At 32.5% G+C, this 18,655-nt stretch overlaps 2 protein-coding genes across 2 annotated transcripts; one reads left to right on the top strand and one right to left on the bottom strand.

Annotated features, from left to right (window-relative positions):
* Positions 1 to 1,308: 1,308 nt before the first annotated feature.
* LOC111999063 (haloacid dehalogenase-like hydrolase domain-containing protein Sgpp) lies at positions 1,309 to 4,466 on the bottom strand. Its single transcript, XM_065772470.1, has 5 exons — positions 4,208 to 4,466; positions 2,696 to 2,810; positions 2,129 to 2,280; positions 1,794 to 2,055; positions 1,309 to 1,702 (listed from the first exon to the last, which is right to left on the bottom strand). The coding sequence occupies exons 1-5, from the start codon at positions 4,240 to 4,242 to the stop codon at positions 1,535 to 1,537; spliced, it is 732 nt and encodes a 243-aa protein (XP_065628542.1). The 5' UTR covers positions 4,243 to 4,466; the 3' UTR covers positions 1,309 to 1,534.
* An 11,852-nt stretch (positions 4,467 to 16,318) lies between these two features.
* On the top strand, positions 16,319 to 18,449 carry LOC112003031 (expansin-like B1). Its single transcript, XM_024035202.2, has 5 exons — positions 16,319 to 16,497; positions 16,596 to 16,702; positions 16,852 to 17,033; positions 17,393 to 17,525; positions 18,022 to 18,449. The coding sequence occupies exons 1-5, from the start codon at positions 16,353 to 16,355 to the stop codon at positions 18,226 to 18,228; spliced, it is 774 nt and encodes a 257-aa protein (XP_023890970.1). The 5' UTR covers positions 16,319 to 16,352; the 3' UTR covers positions 18,229 to 18,449.
* Positions 18,450 to 18,655: the final 206 nt, after the last annotated feature.

Below are 18,655 nucleotides of genomic sequence, written 5' to 3'. Positions count from 1 at the left end.
TCTTGGTCATGATTTTCCTAAAAAAGAAATTAGTGAAACATTGCGTCAATTTAATCCTGATTGGTTTAAAGAATACAAAAATTAGTTGGAAAAGATAATAAAAACTAATATAATAAATTAAAAAATAATTTTTATTCATTAAACCTTTGGGCCTTAATTAAAATTTGAACATTATAAGACAAACAAACAAAGCATTCTATTAGCCAATTGAAGGTCTTTTTTTTTCCCTAGGTGAGTGGCATTTTCTAAATTTTTTTTCAATGCTATAAGAAAAATATGTATAATATATTCTATTTTAGGGGGATTTCTTCCATTTGGGAGACTTAGGTCATTGCCTAAATGGCCAAGTGGTTGAGCCACCCCTCTTGACCTTGAAGTCTAGGATTTTCCTCTACACCAAGGAAATGCTTTCGATGAACAACAAAAGGGATGTTTAGACAGAACTAATATTTTTGGATGATTATTTGCTAATATTATTGTAAAAAATTAGGGGAGACTAGAATATTTTTGGTGTGAGACTGCTGAAAAAATAAAAAATCTAAGAGTAGTGTTAGGGACATAACAATTTCACAAAGTATGCCAACTCACTCATGGGCCACCACAATTTCTAATTTAAAATTTTTTTGATATACTAAATTTAAAAAGTTGTGAAATAGTTGTGGAATTTTAGAAAAAACTAGTTTCTTTGAAATTGACAACACACTCTAACCAAAGGAACCGGTGTAGTTCAAATGTTACACTTACATGTGTACTTAGAGGTTAGAATGATTAATGTGCAATAAAGTGAACGATCTCATTTCAATTAGTACATTATTATTTTTAATCTATTTAGATGTCCTGTCAACGGATGTCCTTTAGAAGATTTTTTAATGGATTATTTTATGAAAATTTTGATACCACTTTCAAAGAAAATATAAAAAACTGTTTTTTTCTTTTCCCATTAAAAGTTTTTAAACCAATTTCTTAGGACATTGGTAAACTTTTCTCTCTATTAATACTAAGTGAGAACTACTTCAGAGTTCAAATGTTGGCCGTATGCTCAGGACTAGTTCTTTTCGAAACAAAAATGAATATAACCAAAACTTAAAAAAGAGATTCAGCCACAAATATCAAATTCAAATTGGAAGAGATTGTTGAATATGCAATCATTATCATTAGTGATCAAGATATCAGTTCATAACAAATTGAATTTGCTTGATCACCGTTTTGGCTGGAAAAATAACCCCCCCCCCCCCCGGCCATCTTCTTTCCTTTATTTTAAACACAACAATTACATTTTATATCTCCAAACATAACTATATATAACCATTGCATAAATCTAATATTTTTTATAGATAAGATATGACATAAATCTCATAACTAATCATTGACTTGAGTAATAATATGTCAATCGCAGGTCCAGCAGCTACCAGTGAAGGACCAAAAGGCTCCTCTACAACAGAATTATTTAACAGTTTTGAGTTTACCAATGAAGTTTCTATAAATGTTTCAACCCACTACTGCAAATGTTTCAACCTGCTTCTGTAGAAATACCTCATTTCTTATCAAGCTCTTCTAAGGCTGCCCACAATTTTGGATCCTCATAATCCTTTATAAGGAAGACTGGCTTTGCTTCCATCAGTAAGTGTTCTGGATTTCTGGTAGCTATACCAACAACTGGCATCCCAGCGGCCACTCCAGCTTTTATTCCTGAAACAGAATCCTAGTGGAGCAAAGAAAGAACAAATACCAATTTCAGGGAGTGCTCAGGACACTAACTTCTAAAAAGTACATAACCTGAGAAGAAAGCAGACCTCAAATATGAAAGTGTGATCCTTTGATACGTTGATTAATTCAAGCGCCTTCAAGTAGGGATCTGGGTGTGGCTTGGCATGTTCACATTCACTTCCGACAATAAGAGCTTCAAAAAAGTCTGACAGGCCAAGGCTTGAGATCATGAGTTCAGCATTTGCTCTTGGAGCATTGGTAACTGCAGCCCGTTTAATTCCACGGTCTTCAATCCATTTTTTCACTTTATATAGGCCATTCACAGGCTTCAACTGTTCTGGGGCCAATCTGTGTCATTTCATCAAGAAATCAAATCATTGGAACTTGAAGAAATTCAAATTACTGGAGAAGTAAAATGTACCTCCGAAACATGGCTTCCTTATCATCTACAAACTTCAAGCCCCGTTGAATATCATCAGGGAAGAGAAACTCAGCAATATCATCATTATGCTTGCCGGCAATATGATCGACAAAGAATTCCTCAGTAATTGGCACCCCTCCATTGAAACCAATCTGTGAACCAATTCAATTTCTGTTAATCCTCCACTACTACTGTTCAAATAAAGTTCGTAAAAGTTTTGAGCATTTTTTGGCTACGCAACTATGTCAACATCCCTTTGTCATGGTGAGTATGCATTTGGCAACACTTATTTTTGTCAACTTATTTTACTATTCAGCTTATTTTTGCTACTATTTATAGGCTCCACTACATTTTTTGGTACTATTCACGGGTCCTACTGTACTATTTCAGCTAACTTTTACCATTATTTATAATATCTTTAGCAAAAAGTTTTCAGTTTTAGCAAAATAAGCGAATCTCAAACAGACCCTGAATGTGAAATTTTTTCCTCAAGGATTTTATTTGGAGAAATTAAAAGAAACCTTTTTGAGACTCTCTCTCTTAATAAGGTAGAGAGAGAAACTGTACCTCTTGAAGCATTTCACGGAAGGCATAGTGGTGGAGTGGATCAGAATCACATATAGTTCCATCTATGTCAAATAGCACTGCTTGAAGCGGAGCAAGTTCAGCGAGAGTAGTTTTGCTGGTTCCAAAAATGAAAACATTAAAGCAAAAGCAAAACCAAATGACATAACTTTATAAGAAAAGAAGGAAAACATTGCAATTAAAGTGCGTTAAAATATTTGAAAGAGCAGCCTATCAAGATTAAAGGGGAACCATTAGATGGTGGTTCCCAATCAAAATTCAAAGCTAACATGGTAGGCAACTCCATCTTGACACAGTACACAGAATCCAGTAACACCTAAAATGTATCTTCAATGGCAACATGTGGAGATCTTAGTATCTTAGTCAAGGCATCATTCTAAATGGCACAATCTATGAAACCTGTAAAGTTTCATATCTAATGGTTGTCATAGAAGCCAGGACATGAATTGGTACAATCAAAAAATAAATGCTACTGAAATTGATTCATTTCCATCAACAAAGTACATACCCCCAAATCACATGCGAAAACAAACAGAAATTGACAATTGTGTTATGTGCATGATGGATCAACTGCTATGACAATGGATTCTAGCATTCTATCAGTCTATGGTAACTACATCATAGATATTTTGGTAAAGATAAAAGTTCGGACTTGTTTTTCATGAAGTGAATTCTGGTGTTACCTTCCACTTACCTTCCAATAGGACACACCATATATTTTCAGACAGAAAGGAAGCACGAACTTTGAAAAATCCCTCCCCATGAAATACAAACTATAGAGCTTTTGAACTTTCAAAATAATAAATAAACAAACTCTGGTTGATCAAAAAGAAAAATCGACATTTTTGCAACAACGAAAACTTGCTATGCTTTAGCATCGATTCAGCATTAACCATAATGTTTGATAATTGATCATCAGAGGCAAAATATCCAAACAAACCACAGGAGGAAGAATAAGGAACAGCATCTGATTTGCAATCAAACCACATGAAGAGAAAGTATATCCATTCACAGGCAGAGTTAACAACACTAGCACATAAGAGAAAAAAAAAAAAAAAAAAAAAAAAACAAGGACGAAAACATGGAGTCTCACTCAATTCCAAATCTAGCTAGAAAATAATGATGAACAATGAACAGGTATGAGGAAATTTTCGATTTTGAGTATCCAAACTAATGGGAATTTCTAAAAGTTAAGCATTAGCGCAATCATGAAAAGCACATTAGAATGCATTAAAAACCAGAATGTTCCATGATAAGTACGACAATAATCATATGGCACATAACAGTGCCATAACATATGTAACAGGACACAAAAACACAACATCTACCAAATATATGGAAGTAATATAAATCGACAGTGCATTGCAACCAAAATAAAAATAAATAAAAAACTCCAAAAGTAGTCCATGAATGGGGGTGTGTGTACATACAAAATTCGAAGAATTATGAAGAACCCAGATCACATCAAAGCACAAAGAGAGATAGAAAGTTTACCTCTCTACACAATTTTCACCAACTGAGGCTGTCATTGCTTGATGGGCTGAGGTGGATGATTATAGAAGGTTTTTTCTTTGCCAAAACTTGTTTTTGAGAAATGGGTACTTGCTGGGTTGGGTGCAGATCGAATCGAAGAGAAGGAGGGACTATTATGGAAGATGAGAATAATAAGTATTTAATAATATTTATCAGGAAAAATAGAAATGTATATGAAGAGGAATAAGTGCAGAGAATCTACCACAGAAGCAAAATGCGAGTGGGTTTCGTATTCTCTTTCTATATTCGTTTTTTTGGTAATAAGTATATTACCCGAATTTGAAATATCTGCCCAAAACGTTTGACAATATTATGGGACTCCACTGAGGTTTCCAATTTCACACAATTTTAAGAGGTAATGTTTTTTCTCGGAAGTAGTTCTAGTAATAGTATCACATAAATACAATAATATTTACTATAATTATTTTATGTATCAAATTGGGAAGGATTGTTTGTTACTTTCACATAAATTTATCATTTTTTTTCCACCACTCATAATCTGCGACATAGACAGTTGTGATATTTTATATAATCTTAAATTTCTGTTTTTCCCTCTAGAGCATAAATAAGGAAAACTGATTTCTAATCTTTATTGTTTCTAAAGAAAAAAAATGGGAGATTTCTAATGTTTATTAAGAGGAAAAAAAAAAAAAAAAAGGTTAATTTGGGTGTGCAGCCAACCCGCTAACCCGCCAAAACTGACTCGACCCAACCCAACCCAACCCGTCGGGTTGAGTCAGTTTTTAGGGCTTGGTGAGTTGGGTTGGGTTACAAAATTTTTTTTGATAGTGGGTCAGGTTGGGTTTGGATCATAAAATTCCAAACCCGCCAAACCCAACCTGACCTACTCATATATTTACTTAAATATTTAAAATATATTATATAATTAATAAATTTTTTAAAATAATTAGCTCTTCCTATCCTATATAAAAGCCAATTAGCTCACATAAACCCTTGTAAATTAATATTGTTGTTTAGTCACTAGTGTTTTTTGCCTTTAAAGAGTTACATTGATACTAATCTTTGGTTTTTTTAATATATTTATATTTATATTTTTTTCTACTCAATTTAATAATAATAATAATAAATTTATCCAACCCATGGGTTCAACCCAACCCAACCTAACCCATGTGGGTTGGGTTGGACTTATGTGATGGGTTGGGTTGGGTTTTTTTTTTTTTTTTACCCACCATGATGAGTTGGGTCAAAAAATCCCCTTAACCCGACCCATGCACATCCCTAATTTACACTAACCTTGATTAAAGTGTAGGAAAACGCAACTTGATAACTTTTTTCCTGTATGCATTCAGAATGATCTCTTTATATAGTGCAAGCAAAAATTTCGCTTGAAATCCCATTTTTTATTTGAACTGAGGACAAAATTTAGTTACAAAATTAGATCTAGCTTACTCAATAACTTTTTATTGAATGTGAATTTTGACAAATTTACCATTGAATTACATATTTTTCTTATATTTTCCATGCTTGTAAAATTTCTAAAAAATTAAATATCAATAGCTATGTCATCAATAAATTGTTTAAATTACAAGTTTTTGTAATTTAAAATTATGTATAAAATATAAGGTTGTAGATCATATAATAAATAACATTTGATTGACACAAAATTTGACATAAGTATTAAGAGCGCAAATAACATGCAATACAACGGTTAGATTTTCAAAATATGTAGTAATGTTTATTTTATTAAGTAAGTTTGTAACTTTAGACTTAGACTACAACCAATTTTATAGTTAAACCTTTTTCCATTAACTAACTACTTTTTTAATAAATCCACCAACTAACTCTCTAATTTTATTTTCTCCACTCTATTATTAAAATATTATTTGTTTATTCTTTCTATATATATTTTTTTTATCAAACCTACCAAATCATCCAAACCCAAAGCAAATCAACACAAATCCTCAAACCCAACAGCCTTCATTGCCACAATATGCACAAATCTAATAGGTTCAATGTCAAATGTTGCTACAAACAGCCACTGGCTGAGTCAATTGGCCACAATCGACTCGAATCCAGCGAATTTGCCGCCTACAGTGTGAATCTAACAAAAATCCAAGGAATCATTGTCAATGTTGTTGTTGTTGGGTGAGACTTTGTGGAGAGAATTGTTAATTTTTTTAGCTTTAGCAAAAATCCAAGGAATCATTGTCAATTTTTTTAGCTTTAGCATTGCAATGTAGAAAGCAAAAATTGATGACTGGGTGGCGGAGCCAAGGCCCAAGGGGGCAACCTATATACTATATATATAATTATTATGTTACTTTGTCATCTTGACAAATAAAACTTTTGCAAAAGAAATAATAGTCATTTTGATTTTTGATTTTTGATTTTTTTTACAAACAAGATTATCTAGACTTTTTCGAATATCTAATTATTTTCTTGAGTATGTGCGGTCTCTTTGTCCTACACACACTAGGTTATTACAGAGAAATCTCATAAGGTAGTTCCAAGATGCTGTTAAGAGATTTCAAACTTAAGATCTCAAGGATATCATGAAGGCTTAAGAACCACTTAGCCAACCTATTGGGGTTATTACAAATTTACAATTGAAATTGAACCTTCTATATTCCATTCATGACACTCTTTCATTTCAAAGTAAAACGGTTTTATCACGACACTTGAAACTCAAAATAATAAGTCCTTTATTTTAACCCAAAATATTTTTTTTAATCACTATTTCTATCTTATTTTCTTAAGGCACTAAATCCTTAATGCCTCCAGCCCTTCGCTTAACTCTTTTCAATTTATTTTTTGACTCCATTATCATTTCAAATTGTAAGTTTTTGCCATGAACCAAATTTTAATAATTAAAAATAAATAGAGAAAGAAGATTGAATTCTACTTAAATTTTTTGAAGCTATCAAGACACTAAGTATACAACTTCTTAGACATATTATTATACTCTTTAACACTTTTATATTGACTTATTTTCTGAATTTATTTTGAGTAATCAAATTATTGGGAAAAAGATAATCATGAAGCAATTTCAAAAGTATGAAAAATCGTTGAAAGCAACTATGTAAATTAAACTAGGTATAAAAAATAAATTACAATTTACATTTATATTTATATTTATATTTTGTAAGAATTTTTTATTATATAATTTTTTATTAATATGGATTAATGTTTTTAGGATTAATTTTTCTCCCAATTATGTCCTTTAATTTTGGTCCCCCTTTACTAAAATCATGATTTTGCTACTGAGGATAATGGTCTCCAACTACCAATTTCCTCTTCTAAAATTTTCAAACCAACAATAGTATCCACTCAATTTTCAAGAGTTTAGATGATCTTATTTTCATATAAAAAAATTACTACTTTTTAAATATTATACAGTATTCAAACACATACAAAATGAAAGGGTTGGCAACAAATAAGAATAAGCAAGAGTGAAGGGATTAGTCATAAAAAGAAAAGCTATTATTTGTGGTGTTTATTATGACAGAATCGGTACTTCACTTATTTCACGCGTCGGCTAGACTTTTTAGTTTCCAGGAAATGAGGGAGCCCTCTACACCAAGCAAACCAATCGCAGACACATCAATGCCTCTCTTTCTAGTTTCCACCAGCTTCTACTTTCTAGTTTTTACACGTTTTATTTGAATTCCAATGGCACAATTTTGTGCCAAGTCGCCACGTGACAATGTGTAGCATAAAATTGTGTCATTTTTTGTGGTTCTAGCACAACTCCGATAATAAAGATAATAAAGAAGTTTGCTACTTCACTCCCTTTTTTATGAAACAGACTAGAGGTACACAAAATTCACAATTGTCTAGGTGGAAAGTTAGTACCCAATATTTTTCCAACTCAATCAGTACAAAATTTGTTGAGAAAACTGTGTGTTTATACCACATTGTTCTTTTGTTTGTTTGTTTTTATTTGTTGCTAGTTCTTTACTTGTTTATAATAATAACCACAACAAATTTCATTATAAATTATGTTGGGTTATAAATTGATTAGAGTTGAATTAACCAAGTACTCAAAGTTGACTAATTAATCCAAATTATGCAAGATTCAATTTAAAGTATAACTACATCAGCAATCTAGAGTTTAATGCTGTGAAAAATAAATTTGGCACTAGTCACGATAAGGAAACCCCAGAAAGTTATATATAGGCCACAACTCATTGAAAAACCTTCTAACAAAGATTGATGTGAGAAATACAAGGATTATAATTGATCTCAAAATATCTATCTACAATAGAACTTACTGAACTATCTAAACGCCATTCTAACCCAATTGAACTACTCTTTTTTGACCTTATTCGATGTGCATGAATCCCCAATCCGTGACTAACTTCACCAAAACAACAGCTTTATTGCAGTAGTTTTTGGTGCATAGATCTTTGCAAGAAAACATGCTTCAAATAGTGAACCAGAAGTAACTCGGTACAAGAAACCAAAGGAGTACAATGTCACAATAACTTCTCACAATATGCATGTGTTCTCTTTATGGTGAAGGTCCACTAGTATTTGTTTATTCCTTTGGAAACTCTAGTGCACAAGTCCCAAGTGGGCTAGGTCAAATTGAAATTTTCAAATCAAAATCTCATAGCTCGAGGGAGTTAAGGTTCATTAAACTTCGATAAGACGAGTATCAAGCAGAGTCAAGGTATCAATTCTTCACTGTTTTGAGCAATTTTTTGAGTTGTTTTCTTGTATCTTCAACATAGATCTTCAAAACTAAAACATCAAAAATTGTGTTTTAGTTCGAATTTGCCAACATAACAACATTTGACCCTATCAAATTTTACAACGGTCAAAGTGACCTACTGTGATTGCTGTATAATAACCAATTTTTAGTCCCTAAAAGGGTTAAAGACTATGCTGACATATTTAAAACGTTGTGAACCATTTTAATACAAAGGACAAATAACAAGACCAAAATAGTAATTAATCCTAAAAATCATGTTAGTAGTGATCCCATCCCATGTAAAGTGATACTATTATGTGAAAAATTATTAAATATTCCGAGAGTACTATAAATGTGTACTCTCCTCTCTCACATGAATTGTGAGTCCCACTATAAATTTAATTAGTGAAACTCACAGTTATGTGAGAAGAGAAATGTGCATTTATGATACTTTAGGAATACCCAATAATTACTCATATTATGCTAATCAATGATTAGTAATCATAGTTTACCTCATTAAAAGTAATGAAATTTGCTGTGCAGCATTGACTATTAATCCCCTTCTTTTTTCTCTTTTTTTTTTTTTTTTTTTTTTTTTTTCACAGATGATATCATACCTAGGCTGGAAAGATTGCCCTGTAGGGACATTCATTAAAATAAAACTTTTAACCTTAGGAAAGATTTCCCTGGTGGCTGGTACAAAGAATCTGAATTACACACATTTAGGAAGAGGAAAAAAAAAAAACAACGTTTAGTTTCATCGAAGAAGAAAATGGCAAGTGATATGATTTGTGTAAAGACTGAACAAAATATTTACTTACCAGGAAGCTGACGAAAAAAGTGTTCACATTTTTATTCAAATTCATGCATTTAGTACCATTTAGCCAATCACATTGAAATAAAGTGAAATCTCCCATAGATGAACCAAATCTAATCTAAAGCATTGTTTAAGTTGCTTCCATTTTTTTTTTTGTTGCATATGACTCGTACGTGGATTGTCTGATTCAGATTTCTACATGTTTATTATCCAGGGAATTCTCTCAATATTAATACTACTTCAGTACTACTGACCACCATACATAATATGTGTCAATCAACCTTCGGACATATCAAAAGCCGTTTAGTTAAGTGGTATTGTCCAGGTCTTTTATGAAGGAGGACAGTAAGTGAATGGTGCCATTAAAAGCCGTTTAGTTAGTGGTATATCGAGGTAATTATTGAGTAATCTCGGAGTACTATAAATGTGTACTTCTTATTCTCACATAACTGTGAGTCTCATTAATTAAATTTATGGTAGGACCCACAATTCATGTGAGAAGAATGAATACTTAAATTTGAATCCCCATTTTCTAATTAGAGTAAGGTTAGTGGTGCCAATGCTAAGTCTAAGATTAATTAGAACTTTTTTTTTTTTTTTGATGTAATTAGAACTAAAAGATAGTCATAGAAGTTTTGGTAAGCCTGTCCTAGTAGTTTGCATTTCCTATTTAAAATTGGGTAAAATTAATGGATGTCCTAAGTGCATTAGTTTAGGAAATATTTTTAAAAATCTTTTATGAGAAAAAAAAATATTTTGATTTTTTGGATAACTTTTTACATTTTTCATAAAAATTCATCAAAATTTTCTTAAAATAGTCCCATCACATTGGTTCACTTCCCTATACCAGTTTTGGAGTAACGTTTGGAAACTCTTTCTTAGCAACTTCTTGCAATCAGCCCAGAAAAAATGTACTAATATTTTGTTAAAAGAATTAGCATTAACCACTCACTTCACAACAACCAATGGCTCTAGTCAGCCTCTTAACCATGCCCGAGTGAAGTCCCAGCTAGAGCCTTACCTAGATTTCCTGTCTGTAATCAATTTAAATCAAACCAAAGTTTGTTTTTCTCCTAGCGGATTTGCATAGTGAGTGAAAAACTCTAATTATCTATGAAATGAATCCCTAGGCAGATCTCTATTAAGGTTGGAATTCCAAAATAAGCGAATTTGTTCATATCGTTCTACTTCTACAGGGTCCACTGGCCCATTGCAAACATTACTCCCCATGGCATATTGAAACCACACAGTAAAAGTACATTGCTACAATAGTTTTTTTTTTTTTTTTGTGAATCAGATCAAAAGAACTTTCATTAAAGAAAAATAGCAATTACACAATATCATTTTGGATTACAACAGACGCAAGGAGGAATCTCTCCAAGCCAAACATAACGAAGCAAAATGAAGTTTTTCACTATGTGGAATAGAGCAGTGTAAAAGTAATACTACTAGATTGGTACTAAGATATTTTTAGCTAAACATTTAAACTTCGTATTGATTATATTTTGTATTATATCCATTAGAAAATTTTGACCACGTCAGTTGTTTATAAATCAATACTCTCTTAGCCCCTCCTGTGAAGGGCCAATATCCTTCAGCCTTGTTTGTCGTCTTTGGCTTTGGAATCGGATACCAAATCTAATAGACCCTTATATTTACTTTGTAATAACAGAGTTCAAAAAAGCATATTAGAATTGTGGAGTTTTTTGGCTGAATATTTGTATTAAATTAAGTTTATTTATGATATGAGAATTATTCAAATTTATTTTAGAAAAATAAAAAGAAATCAAATTTCAGTAATACTATTGTCGAAATTTAAAAAAAAAAAAAAAAAAGGAAAGGTGGGAGAAAAACGATGCGATGGGAAAGAAAAAAAAGTAATTTTGGTATTCGTGTTGCTGAAATACCACCAAAAAAAAAAAATTTGACAAGTGTTTCTGTAATTGTATTACCGAAATACTTTCCTTGGCCCACTTAAATTTCCCTATTGCCCGTTAGTTTCAATTTCCTTCTACGAATCTACTGTTAACCAACCTGTAAACTGCCATATGACTTGATAATGATATTAGGAAACTAAATATGTCTATTCTAAAATTAGTAGATATTTTAAGTTTTTAAAAAAGTATACATTTTTTTCTATACTTTCTAAAATTAATAATTATGACAATTAGGATGGTGGATTTGAACATTGAACATCTTCTTTAGAGATATCAAAAGTGTCGATTAACATAACTCGATAATTTTTTTTTTAATTTAATTTTTATTATAATTATAATTAGGGCGAATTACACTCCATTCCCTTGAGATTGGGAGAAATGACACTCCACCCGAAACCTAAAGGGAAAAAACACACCACTCTCTTGAGGTTTGAAGAAACTAACACTCCTTTCCTTTTTGTTTATACTAGTAATGAAATATTCTAAATTTTTATAATAATTTATTTACAAAACTTTAACTATTGTTAGTAAAAAAAAAAAAAAAAACTAATAAATTTAGAATAAAAATGCAAAATTTATCGAGCATCAAAACACTTGCAATGAAAAATCTCTTCATAACTTGTTGAAAAAAAAAAGAAAAAAAAATAATAAGCAAAATTCATACTTAATATTTTAAAATACACTTTAATTAAAATATTAAAACAAAGAATTTTAATTATGAAATAAGATAATCTTAAAAACTTGTCCTTAAGCAAAGGGCAAGTTAGTCCACAACATTTTTAATATTAATTTAACAAAGTTTGGTTAATCGGATGTTAAAAGGGAAGTGTTTTTTCCTTCAAGTTTGGGTTGAAGTGTTAGTTTCTTCAAAACCTCAAGGGAGATGCATGTTTTTTCCTTTTAAGTTTTTGGTGGAGTGTCATTTCTCCAAATCTCAAGGGAAGAGAGTGTAATTAGCCCTAATTATAATTATAATAAAAAATTTTAAAAAAATTAATTTTATTGAGTTATGTTAATTGACACTTTTGATATCTCTAAATAAGATGTTCAATGTTCGAATCCACCATCCTAATTGTCATAACTATTAATGTAAGTACTCAGAAAGTAAAGACCCAAGCCCACTGAGAACAGTGGTACCTTATCCTTCAAACTAAGCCCAAACAATAGAATTTTCTTTAGAGAGTGGGAAAATACTTCAAGTGCAATTCTAAGTTGAGTTCATGTCTAAGGCCGAAGAGCCCAGAGTAACAGAAAGGTGTAACACAAGTAGTGAATGAGAAAAAAATGTTTTCCTTGGGTAGGTCAGAGGATTAGTTTCTTATATATATTTTGTTCAAGTTCTACAAGAGATAATGCACTGTTCACTTTCTTATTTTTCTATTTCCTAGAGAAAATTTCCATTCTCTATTTTTGGGAGATTTCCTTCCTTTTATATCCCCCTTCTTTGCATTCTAGCCTTCCACCTGTATGCCTCCAGGCATTCTTAAGTATACTTGTCCCATCAAAACTTTGCTGAAGGTGGTGGAAGGGGCTGCTAGCTGTGACGTTACTGTTTAAGGGTCATTTCCTCATTAATGCAGCTGATAAGGTTGGTGCAGGGCATTCAATGCGGAGGAGGGAAGCGTTCCTTCCAGGAAACTTCCTCCGATCGTCCTTGCCTCCATCGCCACCCCTTTTCCATACCCTGGAACACCACAAGACACCAATTGTCTTGATTTTGTTTCCATCATCGGGTGGGTGAAATTCTCGGAGCACATTTATCTCTTCAGGTTTGGACTAAGCAAATTATTCCCTCGTCCAATCCTCCTTGGTCCTCCGACTCTCCCACAATTAATTTTTAGAAAGTATAGAATTAAAAATAAAAAAAAAAGTGTGCTTTTTTTTTTTAAACTTAAAATATCTACAAGTTTTAGAATAAATATATTTAGTTTCCTAATGTTATTATGGTACCACCGATTTTTAAATTTTTACCCTTCTCTCAAAAAGAAACTAACAGTTCGAAATTGAAACTAACACCCTTTTTTTCAAAAAGAAACTTACAATTAGAAAATGAAACTAACGGGCAGATAGGGCCATGAGGAAAGTATTTCGGTAATACAATTACCGAAATACTTGTTAGTTTTTTTTTTTTGGTATTTTGGCAACACCAATATCGAAATTACTTTCTCTCTCGCTCCCTCCCATCCCATTATTTCTCTCTCCTCTTTCTTACTTTTTCTTAGAATTTCGGCAATGGTATTAACGAAATTCACTTCTCTACTCATTTTTTCAAATAAATTTTAACAGTGCCCATATTACCAAAAAACCTTCATTTTCTACGATATTCAACCAAAAGATTCGACTTTAGTCCTAACAGCCCAAATGACTAGGCCTACCTAGAGTACAACGTGGCCCATGGGGCTGCCAAGTTCTCTACCAAGAAGCAAACGTCCCCACCCCCGACACATTCTACAGTCACCCATATAAAAAGAAGAATATATCTTGTTTACGCTGATGCAAATTTAATATCTAATCTGCCTTGGAAGTTCAAAGATAGTGTTGAAAACTGAAAAGAATTGAACCCTGAAATGTATGAATACCTCGTTATATATTTTGGGTACTATTATCTAGTATCTATACTGTCTCATGTCTGTAGACATGGCAATAGGCCAGCCCATCTTCTAACAAAACATGTTTTAGGCATTGCTGATTTATCTGCTTGGATAAAGGAAAACCCTTGTTTCATTGAACTAGATTTCTATATGACGTATCTGTAACCTTTCAAGAGCAATATTAATTTATGCAGTCTTCCCATCCCAAAAAAAAAAGTATCTATACGTACCGACACCCTGAAATGATGCTATTAAATAATATTATGAGGTTGGATGCTCACTCTTGCATGACGACACATCCCACTTTGGAAACGCAATCATAAGAGTAACATATATAAAACCAGCCCCTTGTACCAACACACCTTTGAATAATCTTGTATTAGTTGTATATGCTCTCAACAACTAATTCCTGGTCCCTTACAGCTCCCCTGGCCTCAAAAATTATCCTCACGTTTAACAAAAGTTAATAGGTTGATAAAACTGTAAGCTACATGGTAATCCACTTTTCGTGTTTCCTTTTCAAAGTAAAACAATTGAGTGTCTCTAACCTATGTTATATAATTCGAATTTTACAATTATTGATATATGAAGATAGAAAATTTACTTAAGAATCTTAAGCATTGATTGCATCACAATTTCATGCATATCTACACAGTGCAAGTCTTAGTTAGATGTCACCTCAAGCACTCACATGTAGCAATGTCCCTGAAAAGATATTCTGACAATCCCTTAAGAGCTTTAGATTGATATGAATTTAATGCAAGGTTTTTATTTTTCACTGATAAAAATAGATGGAAATTATGATGGGGGTCCAAAATTTCAAAATGGATTCCATGTCATGGATGATGTGGTTGAACGGATGGAATTCAAGTCAGTCTATGTCGGCATACTGTAAACGTGGTACTCTTGAGCCCGTCAACAAAATTCCAGTCAGCTCAGCTAGACTACTTCTGCAATGTGTGAATCCAAGAGATGAATATAGATTTAATTGACAATGAATGAACCATTAGGGGCGTGTTTTAGAAGAAACTCTGAGAAAGATCTGCTTTCTAGTTTTCTTTAGCACTTTTAAAGATGAGTTGAATAAAAAATTAATTCGAGGAACATGCCAATTTTAACTCATAATGAGATGGCTGTATCCTGGCACCTTCCACATAGGGATCAGGGTCCTAATGTGATCTTTAACATAAGTGGGAACATCAATTGATGCCTAACATTGGTTCTCTAATGCAAAGGCACCTAACTGTCCCTCTTACTTTCATTTCAAGCAAACCCACTGTTTATTTTCTCGTTCAAAATACTCAACTTTGGTTTCAACTTATTTTGGTATCAATAATGCTACAACCACAACAAATTTTACACTTTTTTCACAACTTTTTGAGATGGCAAATTGTGATTAGTGCAACATTACTTTCACTAAGACTTCCGTTGAGTTATTGACATCATACATCAATCACAACATATTAGCTCAGTAGTTGTGAAATTTGTTGTGTTAGACTTATTGTTTTGGTATATATGTCATGGTCAATCGTATGTTGTGGTCAAATAACTAGCATGTTACAAGTTGGCTGAGTTCAGAGATTCCAATATTCTCCACCTTGTGCATACTTATCCGCAATATGCTTTTGATGTGAACAACGATTAGTCCATGACAACTGCAGAATTTATAGAGTGAAAAAAAAAATTTGTAATCAGCATTGACTGTTAATAGAATATTAATTTGATAAATCTTAATTAAGTAGAAAAGGAATGTTTCACACTCAAATACGGTTTAAGAAGGACTTTTGTTAACTCAATCAAGAAGATTTTGTCAAGGAGGAAAAGTACAAATAAAATTTGGAAGGTCAGAAGGCAGAGTTTTTCTATATTTTCTATAGATTTTGTTTCTCAGCTACCTTATTACCAAGTCTAATAAGGTAGCTGAGAAACAATACTAACCGAATCCCACTAAATTAAAATGCTTTTTAGAAGAATGTCAAGGTTGGTAAGGTTTACTATGCTGTAGGAGGTGGATTTTGGTTCATTATAAATACCACAAGCCTCTTTGGCTTCATGCACTACCACCTCGTCTTTTGTGCTTTCGTCCTTCTATCCTTTTTATTCCATAATGGCTCTCTCTCTATGGTCTCCTCTGTCCCTTGTTGCAACTTTGCTTCTCATGCTAACGCTGGCAGGAGCTCAAACAAGTAGCGACCCTTTCATTCATTCTCGGGCAGCTTATTACCCAAATTCTGATGAACAAGGAACAGATAGTAAGAGAATTAAATAAAAACAAAAAGAAAAGGCATACTTTGATATTGCTGTACATACTAGACATGCATTCTTATTCTTCATTTTTATTGAACTACAGAAGGAGCATGTGGGTTTGGTTCCTTTGGAGCAACAATTAATGGAGGGGATGTATCAGCTGCATCTGACCTCTATAGAAATGGTGTTGGCTGTGGCGCTTGCTACCAGGTGAGTTGATGCAGCATCTATCTATCTCAGATTTTAAAGCTGTGTTTCTTTTGATATGATATTTAGTCCTATAGCACATGCTAGCTTACCTATGAATAATGGTTCAATTTATTTCTGATGTTCCTTAACGAAAAAAATCATTTCACTAGGTGAAATGCACAAACATGGCCTACTGCTCAGACAAAGGAGTAACCGTAGTTATAACGGATTCAGGCTCAAGTGACCGCACCGACTTCATTTTGAGCAGACGAGCCTTTGGCCGAATGGCACAAACTACTGATTCAGCTGCTTCTCTGTATTCCCTTGGTGTGGTTGATATTGATTACAGACGGTAAGATAATATTTTAGTATTAGGCTACCTATATGATCAACTTTAAGAAAAAAATTCTTTCTTAAAAAAAAAAAAATTTAAGCAGAAGGGAAAAGAGATTTAAGCCTGAGATAATATCTCTTTCACTTTTAAAATTAATTAAATTTTGATACTTGATTAACAAGATAGAGGAACTTATGAATGAAAGACATTATTGCATAAAGTTATTTTCATTACTCATTTACCAGTAGACCTTATTAAATTGCATATTCTTTTATTTTTTCTTCTGATTTGATGGATTATTTAAAGCATGGCAAATAACTCTGTAGACTAATTCAGGGATCTCTCTCTCTCTCTCTCTCTCTCTCTCTCTTCAACAGTGTCTCATGCAGCTACCCGAACAAAAACATAACAATCAAGATAGATGAGAACAGTAACTACCCGTATTACTTGGCTTTTGTCATATGGTATCAACAAGGCAGGAAAGATATCACTGCTGTGCAGCTTTGTGAGGTAGTAATACACTTCCTTACAGTTAACTTTCATCCATCCAGTCTTGAATTGAGCCAACTTTGTTTTCTCTTCAAACACTTGCTTCCATACAATAATCGGTTTAACTCGGTGAAAATTGCATTAAAATATGGGGTTATAAGGTTGGTATAGAAATGGCAAAAATGCTAAAACTATAACAATGAATGTGATTGGTGCCACATCAACAACATAATATAAAAAAAATTTGAATTTGTTTATGTTTAAAAGTTGACACATTAGTTTGCAAGGTCTATATAGTAAAAATTTTAGTAATTGTTCTCAAAAATAATCTGTTGTAAGAACAAAAGAGAGAAATTGAGTAACTAGTCTAGATTACTACATAAAAGGGGTTGCATATAATAATGTCCTGACCTATGGCCCATATATATAGCCTGTCTTTTTAGCTATCTCCTACTAGTGTCAACATTATAATAATTGTTAATTGTTTTATTGATGAAAAACTTTTCAAAATGTGCAGACTCAAAATTTTGGGTGCAAGCTATTGGATCGTAGTTATGGAGCAGTGTGGACCACAACCTCACCCCCAAGCGGACCTTTGTCTCTAAGAATGTTATTCAGTGGTGCTGATGAAGATGATCAGTCATGGGTTGTTCCTATTAATAACATACCTCAAGACTGGAAAGCTGGAGAAACATATGACACAGGAGTACAAGTGAACTCATAGACAAGCTAGATTTTATTATTCTATTGTCATATTTATTCCACAGCAATGATTACCCACTATATTGTCCTATGTAGTTCATTTGATTTGTTACTGTTTTTTTTACTCTTTGCTTTTTATTTCTTCAGAGATGGAAATAGTCTTTAATAAGAGAGTTAGGAAAACTTCTCATTCCTGAATGTAATCATTGTATCATTGACTAATAAAATTCCCATTTGTCCTGACCTGCTCTAGTTAAAGCCGCCAAATGTCTGCTTATCTGTGAAAAATGCTTACCAAAGTAATTAAACAAGAAGGGCCACTCTATTTTTCTTGTATACTTCTCAAAATCTAGTTTTTATTCTCCATTTTTGGACATACTTTCGACCAAAATGGCCAAGTACCCTTGTTTGGAAAAATATGTATGGATCTACTACTGTTTACGAAATAA

This window comes from Quercus suber, unplaced genomic scaffold (genome assembly GCF_002906115.3).
Source record: "Quercus suber isolate HL8 unplaced genomic scaffold, Cork oak 2.0 scaffold_59, whole genome shotgun sequence".
Lineage (NCBI taxonomy): Eukaryota > Viridiplantae > Streptophyta > Magnoliopsida > Fagales > Fagaceae > Quercus > Quercus suber.
The sequence above is the reverse complement of the archived record's forward strand: the minus strand, read 5'-3'. Positions and strand labels throughout refer to the sequence as shown.